We start from the raw sequence: 25,854 nt of genomic DNA, 5'->3' as shown, positions 1-25,854 counted from the left end.
AGATAAATGAGAAGTCATTCCCATTAACTATGCTGACAACTGACAAGGTCATTTGCTCATCAAGTGGTAACCAAAAGAAAACATTTTATTTGACTACTATCATTATCATGAAAGCACCAGATGGAAAAATTACACAGAGAGGTTTAAAATCATGAAAGGACCTAAATCATATTTCTAAAATAGTCTAAAAAAAAAAATTCTAAAAATGACTGTGAAAAGGAGAGCTTCATTTTCATTCTTGGTTCATTTGTTCATCACATTTATTGAGCAGTGTTCTCCATCATAAACAAAATGAAGATCCCTGCCTCATGAAGCTTACAGTCTGAAGGGGGAGAATGGCAATTAGCCATAAACATAAGAGGTAAGAAATTCTGTCGTTGTTGGAAGACAAGTGCCAAGGGAGAAAGGAACGGTGGAACAGGTTAAAAGGACCAGGGTTGGGGGCGGGGGCGTGGCGGGGAGGAAGCAGAATTAAATAGGGTGTTCAAACTGGCTTCATCCAGAAGGGCAGAAATGAGCACAGACTGAAGGAGGTAAGGCAGGAGTCAAGCAGAGATGCAGGGGCGGGGGGGGGGGGGGGAGGGGGGCGGGCAGAGGGTGCACTTGGAGCAAAGGTCCTTAGGGGAAGCACGCCTTCGTGACCAGGAACAGGCTCGTGCACAAGGAAGGCAGGACAGCAGATGTGTGATCAAGAGAAAATGCAAGGCCTTGTAAGCCACTGGAAGGCCTCTGGGCTCCTTCTCTGAGTGAAATGCAGTAACACTGTAGAAAGTATGACATGATCTGATATACTTTAAAAGGATCATTTTGGATTCAGCACTGAGGATATGTTGTAGGAAGGTAAGGGAGAAGCAGAGAGACCCTATTAGATTCTTCTAATAATCTGGTAACAGAAGTTATTGAAGATGGTGTGGCAGATAAAAGCACTAAGCCTGATCTTAGAAGTATGCATTACAGGTATGCTCCCTCCCTTCCCAAAGTCTGCATTCCACCACTTTGCTTTTACAAAAGATCTACATTTGTACTGGTTTTGATAACCAAAAGAAATCCAAAGAGGATTTCCGCTTTTAGGAAAAAGGGCAAAAAGCGAAAATAGCATTCACCATTTGTTTTGCAAAAGCTGTTACAGAGGCGACTCGTACCCCAAGCCCAGCCCGGAGACTGTCACCAAGCCCCCTGCCAGAGAGCCACACTCAGCATCTCAGCATCAGGACTCCAGAGCCTAGAACTGTGTCTGTAGGCACCTGGGCTTTATCTGCATTTATTTTGTACATTTGTTAGCAAGATGTGTCCTAAGGTCTCAGAAAAGCTTAAAGAGGTTATTTTTTGAGTCTAGGAATGCTAAAAAAAATTTCCATATAAATTCATGGTAATTTGCTGTTTCGCTTTGCCCCATTTCGGCTTACGAAAGAGTTCACAGAAACACTCTACTTTCAGAGAGTGGAGGAAAACTGTATCTCGGGTCCGTCCATATACACTTCTAAAGTGTTAGAGTGGCGCCAGAGATGAAGGGGCATATAAAGTAACATTTAAAGACAAATCAAGGGGCGCCTGGGTGGCTCAGTCGTTAAGCAACTGCCTTCAGCTCGGGTCATGATCCCGGGGTCCTGGGATTGAGCCCCGCATCGGGTTCCCTGCTCCGCGGGAAGCCTGCTTCTCCCTCTCCCACTCCCCCTGCTTGTGTTCCCTCTCTCGCTGTGTCTCTGTCTGTCAAATATATAAAATCTTTAAAAAATAATAATAAATAAATAAAGACAAATCAAGACATCACTAGGCTCCCTTAAATGCTACGACAACGTAACCCATTCTGAGGTAAACTACACCTGCCAGCCACCTTGCGGATCCCACCAGTGAGAAATGAGTGACCATATGTGCTGAAGAGCTGCCCTCTGAGACAAGGCAGTGGACTGTGTAAAGAGGTGGCCAAGCAACCCCCCACAGCACACGGCAGCCCGCACTCGCGTCCTTCCCCAAATGCCGGGTACTCACGGTGTAGCAGCAGTGCTCATTGATGATGACCCGATTAGAAAAGGTTTCATTGTGAGCCTCAATGTGCAAAGTACGTTCTCGAGAATTCAGTGAGTTTTTCTGGACAAAATAAACATAATCAACTCCTGCAATCTTTAGAAAACAAAATAAAGAGAAAAAGGGCTTATTAATAATACCAAACGCAACAGAAGCTGTGAACGTAAGCTCATCTAGTTTGGGGATGGCCTTTCTAAGGTGTCCCCGCAGGTACCTTTTTCAGCAGCCTTGGTGCGTCTATGTCCAGCTTACAGCGCCTTTCTATAACGTGAATAGCCCCGTCTTCACTCTTGAACTCATTCACAGTGTCACTGTCCACAAACATTGGAATCAAAGGACAGGTAGGAAACCTCCTTTCGTAGGCCTACGAAAAAATTTTTTTAAAAAAGTAATTGAACAAAGATGCAATCTGACAGTTTGTCATTGATAGTCTCCCTGGAAAAAAAGCATCTCTTAATACATGTCAACATGTTACATTAGAGTCCTCTTTCTCTTTACATCATAAGCTTTCATTAAAAAAGAAAAAGACATTCTATGTTCATGGACTGGAAGACTCAACGCAGTAAGATGTCAACTCTTCCCATACGGATATAGAGGCTTAACATAATTCCTACAAAATCCCAGCAAGGCTTATTTTTTACGCTACAGGCAAGATTATTTTAAAATTGATATGGAAAGGCAGAAGAACAGAAATAGCTACAACAATTTTGAAAAAGAAGACTAAACTGGGAGGAATCACTCTACATGGTATGGTATTAGCGCGGACTACACACCTACAGTAATCCAGGCTATTGGTACTGACAGAGGGACAAAGAGATCAATGGACAGATTAGAGAGCTATAAATTGACCCACACAAATATGCCCAACTGATTTTTGACTAAGGTGCGATAACAATTCAATGGAAGAAGTATAGCCTTTTTTTCTAACAAATATTACTGAAGAAATTGCACACCGACAAGCAAAAAAAAAAAAAAAAAAAAAGGACCTCGACCTGAACCACACACCTTATATAAAAATTAACTCACAATGGATCAAGGACTTAACCATTTTTGTAACCTTCTTGAAATGACACCACTATAGGGGCGCCTGGGGGGCTCAGTCAGTTGAGCGTCCAGCTCTTGGTTTCAGTTCAGGTCATGATCTCAGGGTCATGGGGTTGAGCCCTGTGTTGGTTCCACACTCAGCACAGAGTCTGCTTGAGATTCTCTCTCTCTCTCTGCCCCTACCCCCCAAAATAAATGAATAAACTCTTAAAAAAAAAAAGAAATGACACCACTATACAAATGCAGAACAGATTAGTGGTTGCTGTGCGGTAAGGGCAGGGGGGATGTCGGTGTGACTGTAACAGGGTAACAAAGAAAGATACTTGGAAAATGTTCTGTATCTTCACTGCATCAACATCAATATCCTGGTTCCGATGATGTTACTACAGTTTCCCAAAATGCTACCTATTGGGGGAAAATGGTTAAAGAGCACATGGCCTCTCTCCATATTATTCCTTATGAATAAAGTATTATTAATAAATCATGAATCTTCAATAATCTCAAAATAAAAAACTAAATTAAAAATAGAAAGTTTCACTTGCTATATATAATTCATCCAAACTTTTAGAACATGCACTCGGGCACCTGAGTTTGCTGTGTGGTGTGTGGTGGTCCTTGAAGACAACTTTGCTGAAGACCTTGCTACATTCACACTAAAACCTAAGCTACCTAGCAGCTCACAGGGGTGCATGAGCAGGAAACCACAGGACTCGGGATGACAAGTCCTGGGCTGTAAGAAGGAGCATAAAAAAGAAGCCCAGAGCTGGGCTCACCAGTTCACTGAACTGATGCTCCTAATAAAGTGACAGACGTCACTCCTCCGTCGGGTTGTCCTAAAATGGTGGGGGGGGGGGGGGGGCTGACTTCCCACCTTAATCACAACCAAGCACAGATTTAAGAAGAAATGTATGGTGTTAAAAAGATGAATGAAAATCTGAAAGCAACATGGACTGCTCTGATTTTACCTCTAACAAGGAGCGAGTGGTTTGGGGGCACCACCATACTAAAACCACCACCTTTCACGGAGAAGTTTCCTGACGTTCCCCGTGAACAGGTGTGAAGTCTGCACAGAAGTAATACTCCGATCACAAGAGCTGCACTGAAAACCCACTACAGCACCAGAGCCACCTATTAATCCCTCCACCTGGTTTTCACCAATCCTGCTCCAAGTGATGCTCAATTCTCTGTTACATATCTCATCTCCTCTCCATAACATCGTAGGGTTACACCAATCTGAACACTTTGGGCTGTGCTCCTGCCATCTACATGTTTACAGGATCCCACGCTAGGGAATGCTGGAGGGAGGGGAAATGAAGCAGACAGTTCAGGAAAGGGAGTCAGGGTGATATGAAAGCATACTGAGAATACGCAAGGTATAAAGGCTTGAGGAGAAAGAGAACACCCTCAGCTTTGGTGAGTTGGTGGTTTGGGAAAGCTTCATGGAGGAGGAAGCACTGACATGGCCTCGAAGTGTGGGAAGGTCTGTCTGTCGTCAGCAAGGAGGGGAGAGATTTCCAGGAAAGAGAACCCAAGAACGCAGCCTAAGGGAACAGGCACCCAAAGCTGGCAGAGGGGAGGGAACGGGACTGTGATAAGGCGGGTCTCCACTGAGCACCGACCACATGGCCAGGCCCTGCGGGCACAGTGCTGGCCGCCCTGGAGCTGACCTCCTCCACAGCGGACAGAGAAGGAGGGAACTCTACCATGTGACCAGCGTCGCCTTTTCAGAAAATTAATGACCGTCTTGCACAGGGCATCTGGAAAGGAGGCAAAATTTACATGGCCACCAGTTATATTTGCTTTTTAAAATGTTTTTACTTTGGGAGTCAAAAACATATTCTTCATATTTATCTACTCCCCTCCTCCACTCAAATATATTCTGAATCCCATTACTGCTACAATCTTGATAAATCACACAATATTTGTCTCTTAATGCATTTTAAATCAATAACATCTAAGAAGTTTATCCAATTGCTCAGACAATACCACAGATAAGTCTCAAGGAGGCCCTAAAATTTGTATTAAGCACTACACACATGAACAATTCTAGAAAAAAATGTGCTATCATTTGTTCTACAGATACTGAAAACCATCTAAACTGACTTCTAAATTGTAACACATTAAAAAAAAAAAAAAAAACCACCAAAAAACCAAAACCTGGCTTTGTACATTCCAGCACTATGACATACCAAAAAACTGAGAACACTAGGGCTTCAAACAAAACAATTCTTTTTAGGTTACGTAAAGGGTAAAGCAAGGACTCACCAAGAAAAAACGTAAGCTAGGGTCTCTCCAACTGAAGGACTATTAGATCATTTTCAACATACCCACAACATCTTCTAAACCCCTGAAATAGAGTGGTCAGCACAGGGCATTTCCCACACGGCCTAGCCTCTAATTCAACACACAGTACAAACTTTCCGTGCCCTGTGAAGTCATCCAGCCGGGTATTCACAAGGGCACACTCACCTGTACCTCGGCCAGGTGGCATTTCAAGTACCCCGGCTAGGAAGCATCTACCTTCCTCCCTCCACGGGCTGGTCTGCGTCCGTCACCCTGCCCCAGATGTGTTACTTAGCCACAGCGCAGACACCAAGTCCCATTTTTCTTCACATTGCCTAAAACAATGTCACTGTTCAATAAACATTCTTTGAATTATGGAATAAAACCTTACTAAATAAACCAATGAATCCAGCTTTTTGTTTCCTGTGCTCATTTACCTGGGCCAATCTTTCAGAGATATATAAGGTTAATGAATTCTGCATTCTGTTAGCACAGAAAATCCTAAATTTCTAGAGGGTTGTGGAAAAGGAAGACTGCAGAAAGTGTCAGTCTCTGAAACTGCTTACAGATACCAGACCCCAGGTTTTCGGCACAAACTACAATCTATAAAGTTGCTACAGCCTCTGAAAAATAGAGGCATTCTAGTTTTAGCCACAGGAAGAGCCTAGAAGCAATGACATATCAGCAGTCACAAGAAACTTGGCATCTAGAACCTGGTTTCTAAATACCACTCCCTACCACAAAGGAAGGCGTGCACTGTGAAGAAGTGGCTGATTACAGGTCTGAAGGAAGGAAAGGTCAAGGTGAATCTGAAGTACTATCAGAAATCGAGGATGTGCTCAGTGACTGATGGGGACATGTCAAAAGGACACAGAGGGCGCCTGGGTGGCTCAGTTGGTTAAGCGTCTGCCTTCGGCTCAGGTCATGATCCCGGGGTCCTGGGATCGAGCCCCGCATTGGGCTCCCGGCTCAGCAGGAAGCCTGCTTCTCCCTCTCCCACTCCCCCTGCTTGTGTTCCTGCTCTCGCTGTCTCTGTCTCTGTCAAATAAATAAATAAAATCTTTTTTTTTTTTTTAAAGATTTTATTTATTTATTTGACAGAGAGAGACAACACAGGCAGGGGGAGTGGGAGAGGAAGAAGCAGGCCTCCCGCCGAGCAAGGAGCCCGATGCGGGGCTCGATCCCAGGACCCCGGGATCATGACCTGAGCCGAAGGCAGACGCTTAACGACTGAGCCACCCAGGCGCCCCAATAAATAAAATCTTTTAAAAAAAAATTTAAAAAAAGGACACAGAGACCGGCCTGAAGGGGTTCCCCTCCCCAACTTTGGGGTCATTTGAGCACCAGAAAGAGAAAAGATAGTAAAGCTTTATAAGCCATAGAGTGATACTCAAGAAGAATGGGCAGGGGAGGAAATCTTACAGGAAAATGTCACCTAATAACCACAAGAGCGAACGACACAATTAGAGAATCCCAGTAGTGCAAGCACTAATCCTCAGTCACGGGTTCAGACAAGGACCACCAAAGGGCACTGGTGAGGGGGGTTGTTGGATGAGGTACCACAGTCTCACACTGTCATCCTGCAGCTTACCATTACACAGAGGTGCCTTTACGTTGGAAAGATCTAGTAGATATCACCTGGACAGAACAATTCAACTCAGGACCAACAACGGGACAGCCTGACAAGCTGATGGGACGCAATGGAAGCACACACAGCTCACACAGTCCTCACAACAAAATGGTGAGCCTGGAGCTCATCGTGAGGAAACAATCAGATAGGTCCAAGTTACAGAACATTGTACAAAACCACCAGCCTGGACTCTTAAAAATAAGTGAAAAATGCTAGTGTCTTGAAAGATGAACAGAAAAAGCAGAGACCAATCAGAATAAAGGCAATTAAAGAGACAGGACCATCAAATGCACTGGCTCTTTGATTAGAATAATAACAGCTATACAGAATATTTAAGGAAATGTGACCATGCATCACACGTTAAATAATACCATTCTGTCAGTGTTAAATTTCTCGGGTGTGATGATGATGACCGTTAAGTAGAATTTCTCTTCTTAGGCAATACATGCGTTAGTATTTAGGGCAAAAGTGTTAAGATATACACAGCTCACTTTCAAATGGTTCTGCAAAATATATACCGTGTGTATGTGTGTGTGAGTGTATATGTAAGAAAGAAAGCAGATGTGCTAATTTATCTAAGTGGAAATGTATACAGGTATTCACTATACTTCCTCAATTTTTTAATCATTTTTTAAATATTTTATTTATTTATTTGAGAGAGAGAGAGAGCAAGTGAGCACAAGCAGGGGGGAAGAGGGAAAAGCAAGCTCCCCACCAAGCAGGGAGGCCGATGTGGGGCTTGATCCCAGGACCCTGAGATCGTGACCTGAGCCGAAGGCAGACGCTCAACCGACTGAGCCACCCAGGCACCCCACTTCCTCAATTTTTTTAAAAATTGTAATTTCTCAAAAGAAAAAGTTGGGGAAAATATTAATAGGAGAAGGTAACTTTGGAGGGGGAGGGCCATATGGAAACTAGCAGCGCTTTTGCACATAACTGACTGAATATGACACTGTCCTATTTCATACCTGAAAATGTACAAACCTGAGGTTTGCCCCGGCCTCAGCCCAAGGTGAAAGGCCGGGTGTGCAGTCCACCAGGGACATGTGCCTCTGTACAGTGGCCCCCTACCCAGTCCTGCCACCATAGCTCTGAGGAGATGCAGGTCCAGAGAGCTCCAGCTTCTGGTTGTTCAAGAGAAAACAGCAATCTGAATTTCTATGTGAAGCTTCCCTATTTTTAAAACCTCGTTTGGGACAATGAGCCCACATAAGCAGACCTGCGAGTCTCCTCTCTGCACAAAGAAGTCTCTCCAGGAGGGGCGCCTGGGTGGCTCAGTTGGTTAAGCGACTGCCTTCGGCTCAGGTCATGATCCTGGAGTCCCGGGATCGAGTCCCGCGGGCATCGGGCTGCCTGCTCGGCAGGGAGTCTGCTTCTCCCTCTCCCACTCCCCCTGCTTGTGTTCCCTCTCTCGCTGTGTCTTTCTCTGTCAAATAAATAAATAAAATCTTTAAAAAAAAAAAAAAAAAAAGAAGTCTCTCCAGGAGAACTGAGCAAGAACCCAGGCTAAAGCTCACATCGGGTCCAAATCACCGCCTCAGGAGAGCTGCAGGAACTTCCAAATGTCTTCTTTTTTGTGACTATCTGCAGTATTATCAAGTCACTTCCTAATCACACTCAGAATTTATCAAACACAAAAATCAAGAAAGGCTGAACAAAATTAACTCTTCCAGAAGGAACTTCTCCAGAGAGAAAGAAATGTTCTTCAATGTCTCTTAAAAGGAAAAGTTGCTCTCGCAAGAGAAATAACTATTATAATCATTTGTTCACTCTTTTTGTTTAACAGAGCAATTGTTTCAATAATAAAAACAAAACCAGGGCCTGATCCATTTGCCCTGGGAGGAAAGCTGCCTTCTGGGTAACTTAGCTTCCTCCTACCTTCCTACTACACCCACTCTTCCTCTTTCAAACGGGATTTCTGAGACTGTAATTTGGGAGCCTGGCAACAGTACTTTCAGTTTTTAACCAATCTTGGAATGCAATTTTGAGACATTAGAAGCTTGTACTGTGCTAAAGAAAACCATACTTTAGTGAAGACATTTCAACTTGAGAATTAATGAGCTTACCAGTGCATTCTGCCAGGAAAACCCATTTAAAAGAAATTCCATTTAAACAATCTACCTTTAAATTGAACTATGTTCATACACAATTTAGCCAATGAACTAGCCAGCTGCTTTCTGTGTAACAACTTGGATATTCTATGGCACTGGACATGACATCAAACTCAGACACAGATCTGGTTTTACCCCAGAAAGAATCCGAAAAAACCAAACATGGCTTAAGTGTGTCTCAGAAGTCGCTGGTGCTCAAGGAAGCAAACATAAAACCTATGAAGACAATAGGGCAACCTGACCAAAGTCCCTCAGAGTTAGGATTCCATGATTCATAGACTATCAAAGCGACAGGGACTTACAGAGGGCCTACCATCTAAGGCATTATGTTAAGATCCCAAAGAACACAACAGTGGAGGACACAGGGATGGAGCTTCTTTAGAGGCAAGACATGAAAACATACACTGCGTACAACAATAGAAAAGAAGACAGGGAGGAGGTGGCAAGCGTCAGGGAACTGTATTTATTGAGCTAAAACTGCTTGAGAGAGTCAGAGGGAAAGGGCTTCAGGTTGGGTGGTGAAAGGCTTTACCCAGAAGTGCATCTGCAGAAGGGAACATTCCTGGTGGGAGGAACCAGAGCGAAACCAAAAGGGAGCAAAGCACAGGTGAACCCTAGGGCAGCCTTTCAGACCTGTTTACACAACGGCAGTTTCTCAAAGCTGGCCCAAACACAGGAGGTTGCTCCATGAAGAGCTTCAAACACCTGGTCTGCTGCTGAAACTTGAAAGTATGTAAACAGCTCAGCCAACTGTAGATATGAAAAGTGTCAACCACCCAGGGAACCTCGGAGCCCTGACACTGCATTTACTCACAAGTCAGTCCTTTGTGGGCTCCTGAATTCCACCTCCAATATTACTTCTATTTAGTCCGCTACTAAAGGGGTTCCAAGTTAGAGGCTACCTGTAAATGCATGTGTTCATACTTATCAAGATATTTATAAACTTAAATTTTTGAAAATGTGAGCCCTTTTAAAGAAAAGCTATAATCCTGTTAGTTATGTTATAGTTCATTCATCCAAATACTTCACGACAACCCTATGAGATGAGCGATTTTCAAAGGAGCGCCAGAGCACGAGCAAACGCACGAGGGTAGCTCGGTGCGCACAACCATGGCAGGGAAGCGCTGCATTTACAGCCAAGTCCTGTCCTCGATCACTGTCTTCAGTGAGACCCACGTGTCAAGCCACGGCAGACTGGAACACCCACTGGGAAGTTCAAACAAGAACATCCAACGGCTCTACTAAAGCTAAAAAGAGATCTGTAAAACTCTCATCGATCCCAAGCCGTATCCCTCTGAGATTAAACACATTTGAAGTTTAAATTATGAATTTCATCTCAGAAAACCTCAAATCCCATGGTTCTGGTCACACATTCTTTCCAGGTTCTATTTAGTATGGAGAAGGCGTGACTTCAGCCCCCGGTGCTGTGAGCACTAAGGACAAGGAGGGCAGGGTGATGGATGCCGCAGTAATCCGGTGAAAGCTTGGATTCTCTCCTAGGGCCTCCCCGTTAGAGTACGAGTGCGCTGCGGAGGACACAGCTACCGTGGAAGAACAGATGGCAGACGTGCCGACGTGCTCCCAACTGCAAACACTGGAGCCCGTTTTCACCAGGAGCACCTTCTTTTCGCCATGCCTCTCTCCAACACCCGCCCTCACGGCCACCACGCCGTGACGGAAACCGGCCTCACTTACTCTGATGACGCAGGCGCCACTCGGCGCTCCAGAGAGGGAGGGCGCGCACATGAGCGTCACCGCTGCCCGCACTCACACGTCCACTCCTGGGCTCCCAGTTCTCAACGGGAAATAGTTTAGTGAAAGGACAGAAAATCCTCAGGATTTCTTCTAAAATCCACATATTTTCAGTTAGAAAACAGCACACAGACGCAGGCCATGGCGCCGCTGGGCGTGCCGGGCCTCCACCATGGAGGAGTCACTGCACGCAGTGGCCATCTGTGTCCCCTGCCCTCAGCCCACTTTCACTGGCCTACAGATGACTGCTGGCACAATTCTACACAGCCTGGTAAGAATTACCCACAACATTACAAGACTTCACATGTAAGAAGTTTTCATTCCAAAGAAATCGTTAATCTTATTCACCCATACCATGATAATTTTAAATAGTATCCAAAAAAACCCACGTAATAGTAGGGTATTTTCTGACTTCTTAAAATAACTGGGGCCAGTGAGACCCCAACTGTGCTTAACTCTACTCCACAAGGCAGTGTTCTTTCTCACAGACCTGAATGAAAGGTGGGATGGGAGCGCCCAGGTAAAGGTCTCTCCTGAAGAGGAACATAAATTAGCACTACATGAAGTTCTACCCATTTTAAGATTTTCTACCACAAATTTTCCTAACGCTCTGGGTCCTAGAAATAAACGGTAGTACGTGACCAAAAAAAAATAGTGAGCAAGGAGCAGGAACAAGGAGCAACAGGTAAACCCCAGGAAAAGAGCCGGGCACCCCCACAAAATGCCCCTGCCCTGCACCCTCCCCCCAAAGGCCAGGAAGCCTGACGCTGGATTTTATCCTGCACATATGGAAGTATGGGTCCCGCTACCAAACTGTTCCTGGTTCACAGCAGAGAAATGACTAGAAGTCACTATTACACGACAGGCGGCAGAGTCCCGGGACTTCTCAGGATCTGAACCATTGCTAAAAACAAAGCAAGCCAAAGAACTGTCCTTAGAAGAAAAATAATCATCTAAATCTATTAAAAACTGAGCATGTTTGGGGCACCTGGCTGGCTCAGTCGGTAGAGCATGTGACTCTTGATCTCAGGGTCATGAGTTCAAGCTCCACATTCAATGTAGAACTTACTTAATAAAAAGAGAAAAAATTAAAGGGGCGCCTGGGTGGCTCAGTCGTTAAGCGTCTGCCTTCGGCTCAGGTGATGATCCCGGGGTCCTGGGATCGAGCCCCAAGTAGGGCTCCCTGCTCAGTGAGGAGTCTGCGTCTCCCTCTGCCCCTCCCCCAGCTTGTGCATGTGTGCTCTCTCTCTCTGAGGGAAATAAAATCTTTAAAAAAAATAGCATGTTTACATTCGGCTAAAGCAAAGCTACCAACTCGCAAGAGCAGGACAGTTTGTTGTTCTGGTTAAAGACAAACATCAAACCACTCCTTCTCTCCTTGAGGTGTGCAGCCAACTGCAGCTAAAGCTCTGATTCAGGAAGGCCTTCTAGAATACTCTTACAGTACCAGTAGTGTATTCCTTTAAGAATTTCCGGGCAAGACTACCTGGAAACTTTTGTTAACACAATTTAATAGACTGACACAGAGCTTTTGAGCTTTCAAATAAAATTCCAAGTATGATCTAGCGTGCTCGATTAAACTGCATCTTCTGCTTTTTAGCCAAGATTAGAAAGCTAGGGCCTGCACTGGTTCAACTGTGTCCGATTTCTGAAAAGAGCTCAAGACTGACATCTCACACAATAGCCTGGGGGCGATTTCAGTTTGTTTACTGTCTTAAAGATAATCACTGATGACATTTCGGACTATTCATCCTTAGGCATGGTCACAGGGAGCTCTACGTCAGAGGTTTTTCCAAATTTCCCTTCGCAGCACCCTTGCTATCTCAGTAACTTTTCCACGGTGCCCCAAAGCCAAAAGAAATACCATTTATTATTAGGTCCAAACAACTTAAAAAGCATTTGTGTCCTAATAACTTAGTAACCATCTTAAATAATACACATTTAAACTGAGGGAAAACATGTTTTTGTTTCCTTCCTAAATACCTAGGATTACTTGTAAGCATATGTACTTGGGCACTAGGGAGGCTTGGAATCACAGTGGACCCTCCTACTCTGGTTTCCTGTTGCTCACTGATTCTCCTGTGGCCATGGCTTTTTAGCATACCAACCAGCGAAAACCCGGCTCCACAAAGATGTGAAACCCTTAAAAGAAATGCAAGGGCACCTGGGTGGCTCAGTCAGTTGGGCGGCTGCCTCTGGCTCAGGTCGTGATCCCAGGGATCGAGCCCCGCATCGGGCTCCCTGCTCGGCAGGGAGCCTGCTTCTCCCTCTCCTTCTTGCCCTCCCCCAATTGCGCCTGTGCACACTCTCTGATAAATTAAATCTTAAAAAAGGAAAGAAGGAAAGAAGGAAACGTAGTGTGATCTACTCTTAAGATGTGAGCTGATGACTATCACTGTGTTTCCTCAAAACTTAAACGTACCCTGCAGCCCTGGGGGGTCCTGGGGGCCTCCGAACAGCGAGCGAACTGTGGCTCAAAGCGCTTTAAACTGTATTCACCTGCTCACAAGTTCTTCCGCCTAAACGAAGAGTCAGTATTCAAAATCTAAAGAAACGAGCTCCAATCCAATTGACCATCCTCTACCATCAAACTTTCTATCAAAAACAAAGGGTCCAGTGTTCTAGCAAGTTCCCAATGTCTGCATGGAGACCTTTAGAAATCGACGAGAGGGGCAAGCAAACTCGTCCTGTAAGTAGAGGGCCAGAGACCAGATATTCTAAGCTTTACGGACCAGACAGGTTCTGTTGCAGATACTCAGCCCTGCTGCTGCCCACATGTGAGCAAACGAGCACAGCTGTGCGCCGATGAGACTCAACTTAGAGACACTGAGAAATGAATTTCATATGCTTTTCACGTGTCAGAAAATGTTATTCTTTGGGATTTTCCCTACCCATTAAAAAACGTAAAAACTAGGGCGCCTGGGTGGCTCAGTCATTAAACAACTGTCTTTGGCTCAGTCATGACCCCAGGGTCCTGGGATGGAGCCAGCGCATCGGGCTCCCTGCTCAGTGGGGAGTCTGCTTCTCCCTCTCCCTCTGTCCCTCCCCCCTGCGCATGCTCTCTCTCTCTAAAAAAAAAAAAAAAAAAAAAAAAATCAGTTCCTCAGTCTCACGAGCCACATTTCAAGTTCAAGAAGTTGCTCTGATATTCTTGCCTGACTTACAATGAATAACTGAACCTGGAACAAACATTTTGACCTGACAACTCCACACCTTTGTTCTAGTTAGTGTCCTCACAATCTCTGCAGGGCTGTGCCGGCAGATGCCCCCAATCATAAGCCTTATGGTAAATTTCTTCTCTCCCAAAACCCAGAGTCATTCATACTTACTGATAGGTTAATTATATTAGTCTGAGTTTCAAATCTGTTTTATTAATTAGGCTTTGTTATTTAAAGCCTTTTGTCCAGACGCAGAATAGAAGGCTGTATCCCCTATTTTAAAACTTCTGGGGGCGCCTGAGTGGCTCAGTCAGTTAAGCGTCTGTCTTCGGCTCAGGTCATGATCCCAGGGTCCTGGGATCGAGCCCCGCATCGGGCTCCCTGCTCCACGGGAAGCCTGTTTCTCCCTCTCCCACTCCCCCTGCTTGTGTTCCCTCTCTCGCTGTGTCTCTCTGTGTCAAATAAATAAAATCTTAAAAAACAAAACAAAACAAAACAAAAAACTTCTGGCATCAGAGGGAATTTTTTAGAAAACAGGCAACCTCCGAACTCATAACACCGATCACAAAGCTAACTTAAGGGTAAACATCAGTTAATTCCTTCAAAGACAGCTCACTGAGGCAGCTCAAAGCTCTCTTCAGCCCCTCTGAGGCTGCTCTCCTACCCCTCGGTGCGCCCCTTCCTGCTCCACACTCCCCCAACCTGATCCCTGGTATTCCCCTTCCCTCTCTAGGTCCCAAGAGTCTTAGATCTAGTTTTGTTTTCTGTCTAGAATGTAACTTTAGTAACTGTTTTTCTTTTTTCTTTTTGCTGACAGCCTGAAAAGTATCCCTTCTGTTTTCTAGTTTACAAATACTAACCCAGAGTTTTAAAATAAATTATGGGAAAAATAAAAAATAAATAAATTATAGGTTTTACTCTTGATTCTAAGAGATCCAAATATCTTAGAAAAGCCCTAAAGAATCAAAAAGCGTTCTTTTTTAGTGCTAATGTTTTCTGTGGCAATATATATATAAACAAATAAACTGTGGTATACCCACCCAATGAAACACTCTTCAGCAATACAATGTAATAAACTTCTTATGCACACATGAACGAATCCAAAATAATTATGATGAATCAAAGAAAACACCAAAAAAGTACGTGTGATTCTATTTTTGTAAAATTCCAGGAAATGCAAACCAATTTATACTAACAGAAAGCAAATCAGTGGTTACCTGGTGGTAGGAAAAAAGAGAAATTACAATGGGCCATAAAGAACTTCTGGGGTGATGGATATGTTCATTATCTTTATTACAGTGATGGTTTCAAAGGTATATATACACATGATAAAACTTATCCAACTACACATCTTTAAAATGCACAGTTTATTATTCATCATTTATACCTCAGTAAAGCTAAAAAATAAAAATAAAAACACAAGTACACATAGGTTTAACTGACAAGCCAACTTAGGGAAGCATTTCTTTTTTTTAAAGATTTTATTTATTTATTCATGAGAGACAGAGAGAGAGACCGAGGCAGAGGGAGAAGCAGGCTCCCCGCGGAGCAGGGAGCCCGATGCGGGGCTCGATCCCAGGACCCTGGGATCATGACCTGAGCCGAAGGCAGACGCCCAACCGACTGAGCCACCCAGGCGTCCCTAGGGAAGCATTTCTAGCAGTGCTCAGGATTTCCTGATGAAGGAACCCGATTTACGATCATCCAGCACGGAGCAGGCACAGGTCAAGGGCATTTGTTTTTTTTCTTTTGTTTTAAGATTTTATTTATTTGACAGAGAGACACACAGCGAGAGAGGGAACACAAGCAGGGAGAGTGGGAGGGGGAGAAGCAGGCTTCCTGTGGAGCAGGGAGCCCGATGTGGGGCTCGATCCCAGGACCCTGGGATCATGACCCGAGCCGAAAGCAGACGCTTAACGACTGAGCCACCCAGGCGCCCCTTGTTTTGTTTTTTTAAGATTTTACCCATTTATTTGAGAGAGAGAGAGAGCACACGAGAGGGGGGAGGGTCCGAGGAGGAAGGAGACTCCTACCGAGCGGGGAGCCTGATGTGGGACTCGATCCTGGGACTCCAGGGTCACGACCTGAGCTGAAGGCAGTCACTTAACCAACTGAGCCACCCAGGCACCCTGGTCAAGGGCATCTGAAAAGGAACGCAGCATGGCAGGCTTTATTCCTAATCATCAAACACTGGAAGCAGCTGAGATGTCCCACAAAAGATGGATTACCAGACTGGGGCACATCCATACAAGGGAGTATTATTCAGCAATAAAGAAAAATCAGCTGTCAACCCACAAAAATACATGGAAGAAACTTCAATGACTATTGTTCAATGCAAGCAGCCTGTGTGAAAAGGCCGCGTCCCATATGATTCCAACCACGTGACACTCTGGTAAAGGACAACTATGGACACAGCCGGAAGTTCAGTGGCTCCCAGGTACTGGGGAGGAGAAGGGAGGGAGGAGTAGGTGGAGCACAGAGGGTTTTTTTTTTTTTTAAAGATTTTATTTATTTATTTGAGACAGAGAATGAGAAAGAGAGAGCACATGAGAGGGGGGAGGGTCAGAGGAAGAAGCAGGCTCCCTGCCGAGCAGGGAGCCCGATGCGGGACTCGATCCAGGGACTCCAGGATCATGACCTGAGCCGAAGGCAGTCGCTTAACCAACTGAGCCACCCAGGCGCCCACAGAGGGTTTTTTGGGCAGTGAAACTATTCCATAGGATACCGTAATGTGGACACATGCCATTCTACACGCATCCACACCCACAGAATGTGCAACACGAAGAGTGAATCCTAATGTAAATTATGGACTTCAGTTAATAATGATGTATTAATACTGGTTCATCAATTGAAACGAACACACCCCACAGGATGTCAATAACAGGGGAAGGGGCACCTAAGTGGCTTAGTGGGTTAAGCGTCAGACTCTTAATTTCAGCTCAGGTCCTGATCTCAGGGCCGTGAGATCAAGCCCAGCGTCGGGCTCCATGCTCATTGTGGAGTCTGCCTGGGATTCTGTCTCTCCCTCTGTTCTTCCCTCTGCTCATGCGAGTGTTGTGCGCCCACTCTCCATCTCAAATAAATAAGTAAATGGGGAAATTGTAAAGGGGTATATAGAAACTCTCTGTACTATCTGCTCAATTTTCTGTAAACCTAAAATTATTCTAAAAAAAATCATACCTATTAAATATGAAGAAAAGGGCGCCTGGGTGGCTCAGATGGTTAAGCGTCTGCCTTCGGCTCAGGTCATGATCCCAGGGTCCTGGGATCGAGTTCCGCATCGGGCTCCCTGCTCAGCGGGAAGCCTGCTTCTCCCTCTGCCTCTCTCTCTGTCTCTTATGAATAAATAAAATCTTTAAAAAATAATAATAATAATAATAAATAAATAAATAAATATGAAGAAAAGGGGCAAAAACCTATTAACTGTGCTGTAAGAAAATAAAAAGACAAACTTCTTTTCAGAAGAACCTAGAGAAATTCAGAATATCACTTACTGAGCAAACACTCTCCCCCTTCCCCATGACAGGCACTGTAGGGCAGGTGCTGAGGGGGCACGAACAGAAGGCAAGGACCGTGTGTGAAGACCACTCAGCGTGGGGGAAACAAGCCTGAGAACAGACTCCCAAACCACTGCCTACTCACTCAATCCTACGTATGCACCATAATCGGTTTCACAGAGATTAATGCGTTTACTAGGCAGGATCTTTCTATGAAATGTTTCTCTCTCCTTTGAAATGAGGAAATGGGAGGCTGAGAGGAGCTAACGTCCCGGAATCTGAACCCGGGTCTGCCCCACTCCTGATGCAGATGGCTTTGAACCTCAGAGCACAGACCCGGGGAAGAGACCAGCTTCAAATCCCAGCTCTGCCCTCAGCTGCAGGATGGCCTTGAGAGGTAACTAAATTTCCTCATCTTCTTTAATGTACAGAATTGTAGAAGATTAAAAAAGAAAATGTTTAGTAGATCCTGACATAGAATAAGAACAAGAGTCAAAACATGCAGCTACGTGTGTTCACACGCCCGCTGCACATGAACTTCCCAAAGAGGAAGAGAGTGACGAACCGCGGGTAAGGACACGGCCACCCAACGGTCCCAAGGAGCCAACTCGGCGATGCATAAAAAGAGGAAGGACACCTTTCTAATGCAAACAGCTTTAAAAACTAAAAATTTTTTGACATTTACCTTTTCTATTATACTTCAAAAATGCACCTCTCAGAAAATCCATGTGTTCACCAGACTAAAATGATTATGTCCCCAGTGGCCCTAGAAACACAAGATGCAAAGCTCATGAGGCTTTGGTGGAAACCAACTATGTTAAGCTTATAAACAGCCAACTAAAAAAAAAAACTTGGTGTAAATACTATCATATTGATCTCCCTCTTTCTATAAGGAAAAGAAAAGGCAAACAGAAGATAAAGATAGAAAAATTCTTTATTTCAATTTCGGCATTGTGGATAAAATATTCCCTCTGTAATATGAAATAAATACAAGAAATAAACGGATTTAGCTAGTTAAATGATTAATTAGCTAAATATAAAATACTCAGTTACTGGAAGCAGAAAATATGGCTCTGAAGACAAACATAACCAGAGCTGGGAAGAGAACTTTCAGAAAACGCGTGAGGGCTGGCAGGAGGGTGCCAGGTAACAAGATGTTCTCTGAAAAGGCTGCAGTTACAGGCAGCCTTGAATCAGGCCTGATGTTAATGGTATTAATGTTTTCCACAGAACGAGGAAATACAATATACCTGGAAGGGAAAGAACTCACGTCAGGACACTAATCACTCAGGTCCCACAGTGGCCTGAATAAATGTAAACATTAACCTGCTGTTCCCACAGTCTCGGAAGTGCCATCCACCGTTCCCCAGACAAAGCCCTCCCCGGGTGGACTCGCACAACTGTTGACCAACGACATGCTGCTGCACCAGCACTTACAGCCTCAGATGGACTGTTTTATTTTATTTTTATTTTTCAAATGGACTATTTTAATGGACCACCTTATTTATTTGACCAAATGGACCACCTTATTTATTTGAGAGAGAGAGTGTGTGCCCGTGAGCAGGGGTGTGGGGTAGAGGGAGAGAGAGAGAGAATCCCCAAGCAGACTCCCCACTGAGCGAGGAGCCCAACTCAGGGCTTGATCTCATGACCCTGAGATCCTGACCTGGACGCTTAACCGACTGACTGACTGAGCCACCCAGGTGCCCCCCCGCCCCTTTCTTTTAAGTAAGCTCTATATCCAGCTATTTTTATTATTATGTTACTTAAATACGTACAAACTAGGAAAAAGCTCATACAATTATGAAACCCATGACATATGTTTACTAGGAAGGGTGACAACTTGTTGGAGCCGATTGCTCCTTCAGCGTAGACACAAACTGGTGGCCAGGGCACAGTGATTTCAGATCTGGGAGAGGCTGCAGGTGACCCACCATGCCCAATGCTTTCTTTAGTTAACCCTTTACTTGTACAGCTCCCTGTCTGCGAGGTACCTTGGGCCTATACTTGGCTCAAACACATCTTCTACATATTAATTCCACCTCAATTCTTTTTGTATTTGCTTTCCACCATAAAAATAGTATTACTGGGGTGCCTGGGTGGCTCAGTCGTTAAGCGTCTGCATTCGGCTCAGGTCATGATCCCAGGGTCCTGAGATCGAGCCCCGCATACGGCTCCCTGCTCGGTGGGAAGCCTGCTTCTCCCTCTCCCACTCCCCCTGCTTGTGTTCCCTCTCTCGCTGTGTCTCTCTCTGTCAAATAAATAAATAAAATCTTTAAAAAAAAAAAAGTATTATTTGGCACTCCCAAATAAACATAACGGCAAACCATTTTGTGTCCCATAGCACTTAGCTATGTCAGGCATCCAGATGATCTCAATGTGTTCATACTTTTTTCTGACTGTCAAAATAAAAAGCACAACATTAACCAATCCCTATTAGAGAATTAAAGGACACTACAGTTGACCCTTGAACAACGAGTCTGAACTATGCAGATCCACATATACACAGATTTTTTTCGATAAATACAGTACAGTATGGTAAATGTATTTTTCTTATGCCTTTAACATTTTTTTCTTTACCTTATTTGATTGTAGGAATATGGTATATGATACATACACAAAATCTGTATTAATCAACTGCTTATGTGATCAGTAAGGCTTCGGTCAACAGTGGGCTATTAGTAGTTAAGTTTTTGGACAATCAAAAGTTATATGCAGATTTTTAACTGCACTGGGGAAGGGGGGGAGGTCCGTGCCCCTAACCTCTGTGTTCAAGGGTCAATTGTGGTTAGAAAAAAGAGGCAGACACATCTTTTAAGTTGATCTTAAGATACCACTGTCAATAAATCTTGAAGGTCAAATGTTTCACAGGCCACAATTACTTAAGCCCCAGGCAAACAAGAGTGTCCAGAGTGCTATGAAAGGTTTCTCCTCTCTTAGGTTTTCGTGTGCAATCACATGACTGATCCATGCGCGGTCCAATGGCATCCAAAACACACCATGATTTACTAAAACCATTCCTAATCCATAAATTGTTTTGTCTAATAAATAGCAAACAGAGTATAGGTGGCAACAAAAATAGCAGTTTTGCATATTCCTGTTCAAATCAAGTTGGATTTGGCAGAGTACTGTTTTACTTTCCAGAGTGTAAAAAATAAATCCATGGACTTCAGAAAAGCATCTGGTGTTCCAGCGTATCGCAGCTGTCAGCTTTGAAAGATGCCATGTGTTTGCCCACATAAAAGAATGTAATGAGCTATGGAAATATTATCCGGTTTCATGAACCAGAATAAAAACTCCATCATCAGTAGGCTGAAAGTAGGAGCTGTCTTAATCCGTCAGGAACATATCTGTCGTGCACTATTTATTAGAGGCCTGTTACACAAGTCGCACCTCCCAGACCTTCCAGCGCCCACTTCCCTATTCTCTCTGCTGCTTCTCTCCCCCTATGGCAGGAGCCCACCATTGTACTTCAGTGGCTCTACACCTACTGTTAGATGCTATTCTTTCTTCAGAAACCGGGCGCCTGGTGGCTCAGTTGGTTGGGCGTCTGCCTTCGGCTCAGGTCATGATCCCAGAGTCCTAGCATCGAGTCCTGCATCGGGCTCCCTGCTCAGCGGGGAAGTCTGCTTCTCCCTCTCCCTCTCCCTCTGCCCTTCCCCCTCCTCTCTCTCTCTCTGAAATAAATAAAATCTTTAAAAAAAAAAAAAAAAAAAAGAGGGCGCCTGGATGGCTCAGATGGTTAAGGGTCTGCCTTCGGCTCAGGTCATGATCCCAGGGTCCTGGGATCAAGCCCCACGTCTGGCTCTTGGCTCAGCAGGGAGCCTGCTTCCCCCTCTGCCTCTCCCCCGATCATGCTCTCTCTCTCTCTATCTCTGTCTCGAATGAATAAATAAAATCTTTAAAAAATAAAATAAAATTTAAAAATTAAAAAAAAAAAGAAACCAACAGCAACAGCAACCATGAGATGTAAATTACAGATATACTTTGAATAGATGGGACCAAATTCAGTGGTAGAATTCTTCAAGGAAGCTGTCTTTTGGATCTAGAATCTACTAATACAAAGGACCAAAAAAAAAAAAAACCACCTAGAGAGATATGCATTTTTTTGGTTGATATTATAGTCAAAAACTAGATCTTAAAAGTGTACAGTAAACACGATAGCCAAAAAGTGGAAGCAACCCAAGTGTGCACTGATGGATGAATACATAAACAAAACGTGGTATATACATCAAATAGATTATCAGCCTTAAAAAGGAAAGAAATTCTGACACCTGCTACAACATGCATGACCCGTGAAGACATGATCCTGAGTAAAGTAAGCAAATCACAAAAGGACAAATGTTGTAGGATTCCACTCATATAAGGAACATAGTTCTATTCAGAAACAGAAAGTAAAAAAGGGGCAGGGTGTCTGCCAGGGGATGGGGGATGGGGAGCTGGTGTTTAATGGGTACAAAGCTTCTGTGTGGGAAGGTAAAGCAGTTCTGGGGATGGACCGCAGTGATGGCTGCACAACAGGGTGAACACGTTAGCACACTGAATTGTACACTTGGAAATGGTTCAAATGACAGATTTTATATTATTGTATATTTACCACAATACAGTATAGTACAAATACAGGTTCTCTACCTAAAAATTAGCAAAGTCATACAAATAACTAAATTAAGACAAGTTCAAAGAAACACATGCTTGTAACTTTGGTATCACTAAATAAACTCAAGAACAACAGTCTGAAAAGCATATAAAGCAAATAAATAGTCTCCTTCTTGGCACATTAAATCCTTCAAAAGAAAACATAATGTAGTAAGAATCTCTTGACACAGCCTGTTAAAGAATCTAGTCTTTTCCAAAAATTTAACAGTTATAACTGAAACCAACTTCCCTTCCTCCTATTCCAGTTGCTATAAATTCTAATTAAGGAGAGCTATACCAGTGGTTCTCAAACCTGAGCAGTATCAGAATCCCCTGGAGAGCTGTGAAACCACGCTGTGGAGCCCACTCTCAGAAAATCCCGATTCAATAGAGAATCAGAACTTAGAACTGCTAGAATTTGCATTCTAAACCAACTTTGTGTTAAAAGCAAAATGAAGATAACAGGTGTTCGGGCAAGAGTCCCAATATTAATAGCATAAATCCTGCAATACAACCAATGATCTCTTAAATAAATTTACTTCTTAAAATTTGTACCTTACAGCTTTTAGGTCTGGACTTGGTTTTTAAGACATACACAGGGATTCAGCTAGGAAAAAGAAGAGAAACACACACATTTATGAGGACTACCTAATGTTACAGAATAACTTATTAAGGAAAAAAAGTCATATAATAATCTTGCAGGTTTAAACCTGAAGATATCTCAAAAAAAAACACAAAAAAACACTAGAATACCACATTACCAGAGTCAACAATTTTTTTTTTTTAAGATTTTATTTATTTGACAGAGAGAGACACAGCAAGAGAGGGAACACAAGTAGGGGGAGTGGGAGAGGGAGAAGCAGGCTCCCAAGGAGCAGGGAGCCTGATGCGGGGCTCGATCCCAGGACCCTGGGACCATGACCTGAGCCGAAGGCAGACGCTTAACAACTGAGCCACCCGACAATTTTTAAATGAATTTCATGTTCTATAGGAGAACCACAGAAATTAAATTCTTTTATACTTGGTATTCATCACTATGTGAGAAAAGCAACCCGAAACACCAAATGATACATAAACCAGGACACATTTTTTAGTTAACTATAGTGATTATATACTTCAGTTCACTGAATATGGACTCTGTTTTACCCAAATCTGATTTGAGTCAGATTCCTTCAAAACATGACTCAAGGACAAGTAAAAGAGCATGATCCAACGTGACCTTCTGTCAGAATTTTCATTCCCAGAAGCAGAAGTTCCACAGGAACACACGCATATATTCCAAGACTGACTGACTCCTTAGACAAATCTATTTCTGAGAGCTTACTATATGCTCAAGTTACAAGCTGAAGGTGGAGAGACCAGTGAGGTGACAGGGCCATGAGAACGCAGAGAGGGAATCCCACCTAGGAGAAGTGAGTCCAACCAGTTAGAGCCAGTCAGGTGGGAAAGAGGTAGGGAGGAATCCCAAGCAGTCTGCAGAAAGGCGCAGAGGCCGTGGGGAATAACGGCATGCTGTCGAAACTCCCACTGGTCCAATATAACTGGATGTGCAGCAAACGTGGGGGGCTCATGCGGGGAGATGAGGCTGGGGAGAGAGGCAGGAGATGGGGAAGGGCCCCGGGTACCAGGCCGGGTACCAATCTGAGCCTCACCTTGAAGGTGTGGGTCAGACACTTAAGAACTCCAACACGGAGCATGTTCAGGTTTACAATCAGAGCCCCTGGCAGCAGCCCAGAGAAAGAGTAAGTGGGTGAGATGGGGTCAGCAGTCCGAGTCCAGAAGCCCTGAACAGGATGCCAGGAACTGTCATCCTGTCATTGGAGAGGTGCCAACACGATCGGAGACAGGCAGATTCAGAAACAGTTCGGGTGGGGCACCTGGCTGGCTCAGTCAGAGGAGCATGTATGTGACTCCTGACCTCGGGGTTGTGAGTTCAAGCCCCACATGGGGTGTAGAGATGACTTAAATAAATGAAACTTAAAAAAAAGAAGAAAGAGAGAGAGAGAGAGAGAAAGAAAGGAAGGAAGGGTGAGTTCATTCGTTCGTTAGACGTTCTGGACCGGGGAGGGTCTGGTCATCACTGAGCCCAAGGGATGAGCAGGGAAGGCAGCCAGGGACGCCGAGGTCTCTGGTCTGAGGGCAGGGCAGGCCACATGGCCATGGCACTCATCAGAAGCAGCAGATCACAGGAAAAGGCATAGCTTTGGAGAGACATTTTATTGGGGTTTTTTGTGTATTTGTTTTCTGTTAGGCTGTGTTCTTTGCGCAGGCAGGAGGGAGTGGATTCTGTTTCAGAGACACTGAATTTGTATATACTCAAATGGAGATGTCCTAGCAGGCAGCTGGCTAGGAATCTGGAAGCTCCTGAGTGGGAGTCTAGGCTGAAGATAAACTTTGAGATCTGTTTATAAAGTAACAGTTGAAGCCATGAGTTAAATGAGGCTGCCCAGGAAGAGATGTCAGATGAGAGAGAACTGGATAGTTCTAAAATAGCATTAACTACCAATTATAACACCATGATGTTTATGAGGGCCAGAAAACACAAAATATATAACCGGTGGTCCCAAAATAGCAAGACAAGTATCATTAGAGGGGGAGTCCATCTGCCCCCATAAAGGCACAGAAGTGGGGAGTGAGAGGCAAGATCAGTCGGAGGGGCAGGCTGGAGAGTTCCACATGCAGCCTCTAATCAAATATGCAAGACACTTACACACTGGATGCTTATCAATAACTCAAAGTATGCTCTGAATACTCTAGTGCGGAAACAAGCAGGAGAGCCATGAAACAGATGGTAAGATTTCTGAATGGAAAAAGGATCCAGTACATATCAAGACACATAAAGCAGTTACCTTATATAGAGTGATGATATATACATAAACTTTTCACTAAAAAACAAAAAAAGGCTAGTTCCCCTAACATCAAATTGTACCTTGCAAAAGAATTTGAATGCAGTATATGCTCTCTGTTTCAACATGTAAAATCACTCCCCTAGAAATACACAAAACTGTTTCCCCCCTGTAGAGGTTAAAATCAAGAAAGAAGAATCAGTTATGACACCAGCAAGCCAAGTCCTCTCTTCAGTCAACTTCTCTGTGGACGCTTCTCCAACCAGCCTGATATCCCTACCCAGGGCTCAGATGGAAGAACCGCCGATAGCCAGACCCCGCAGACCACTGCCCCCCGACCTCACCAGCCCCCAGCCAGGCCTCCACCAGCACCCGCTGCTCTGCTCCTGCTACACACAAACCCTCTCAATCAGAACGGCCAATAGATGAACTCCTTTCAACTGCTTTCTGTGTGAAACATTAGGACCAATGAAGTGGGTTAAAAAGTAACTATAAATAAACCCAGGAGTATTTTGCATCTTACTTGCAATTCAGCATTCTTGAAGAGGGTCACTGGGACCAAAGAGGAGCAGCAGGTTTTTGCCACGAAATAAATAAAGCCAATCTCCACCATCAAGCATTTCAACGGGGCTGCTAGAGTCGCTGAACTGACCCAAGGCTGCATGGGCTCCTATCTGCTACCGTGAACCATTAGTAAGCCAAAGGTTAAGAGGACGGGACTGGGCGATGACCCAGCTTCTCTAACAAAGTGAGGGCGTGAAAGGAAACAAAGGGAAGGGAGAATGTGGGAGAAGTGTGAAGACTGAAGACACAAAAACCAAGAGCGATGGCTGATCTGGAGCAGGAACCAAACAATATCTGAAAAGACATCGT

At 44.3% G+C, this 25,854-nt stretch overlaps 1 protein-coding gene across 3 annotated transcripts in view; it reads right to left on the bottom strand.

The window, feature by feature from the left end:
* Positions 1-25,854, bottom strand: part of SEC14L1 (SEC14 like lipid binding 1) — a 52,938-nt gene that overhangs the window by 17,287 nt on the left and 9,797 nt on the right. For 2 of the 3 annotated variants that reach the window (XM_045888377.3, XM_064583317.1), the window contains exons 3-4: positions 2,240-2,389; positions 1,990-2,121 (exon numbers count right to left, since the gene is read on the bottom strand). In XM_045888377.3, coding sequence (XP_045744333.1) covers positions 1,990-2,121; positions 2,240-2,389 — 282 coding nt within the window. The remainder of the gene's footprint in view (positions 1-1,989; positions 2,122-2,239; positions 2,390-25,854) is intronic. The other variant, XM_064583318.1, reaches the window with a different exon arrangement.

The sequence above is a fragment of the Mirounga angustirostris genome, unplaced genomic scaffold (assembly GCF_029215605.1).
Source record: "Mirounga angustirostris isolate CCGP_5_RB_7025 unplaced genomic scaffold, mMirAng1.0.hap1 SCAF_17, whole genome shotgun sequence".
In the NCBI taxonomy this organism is placed as follows: Eukaryota; Metazoa; Chordata; class Mammalia; order Carnivora; family Phocidae; genus Mirounga; species Mirounga angustirostris.
The sequence above is the reverse complement of the archived record's forward strand: the minus strand, read 5'-3'. Positions and strand labels throughout refer to the sequence as shown.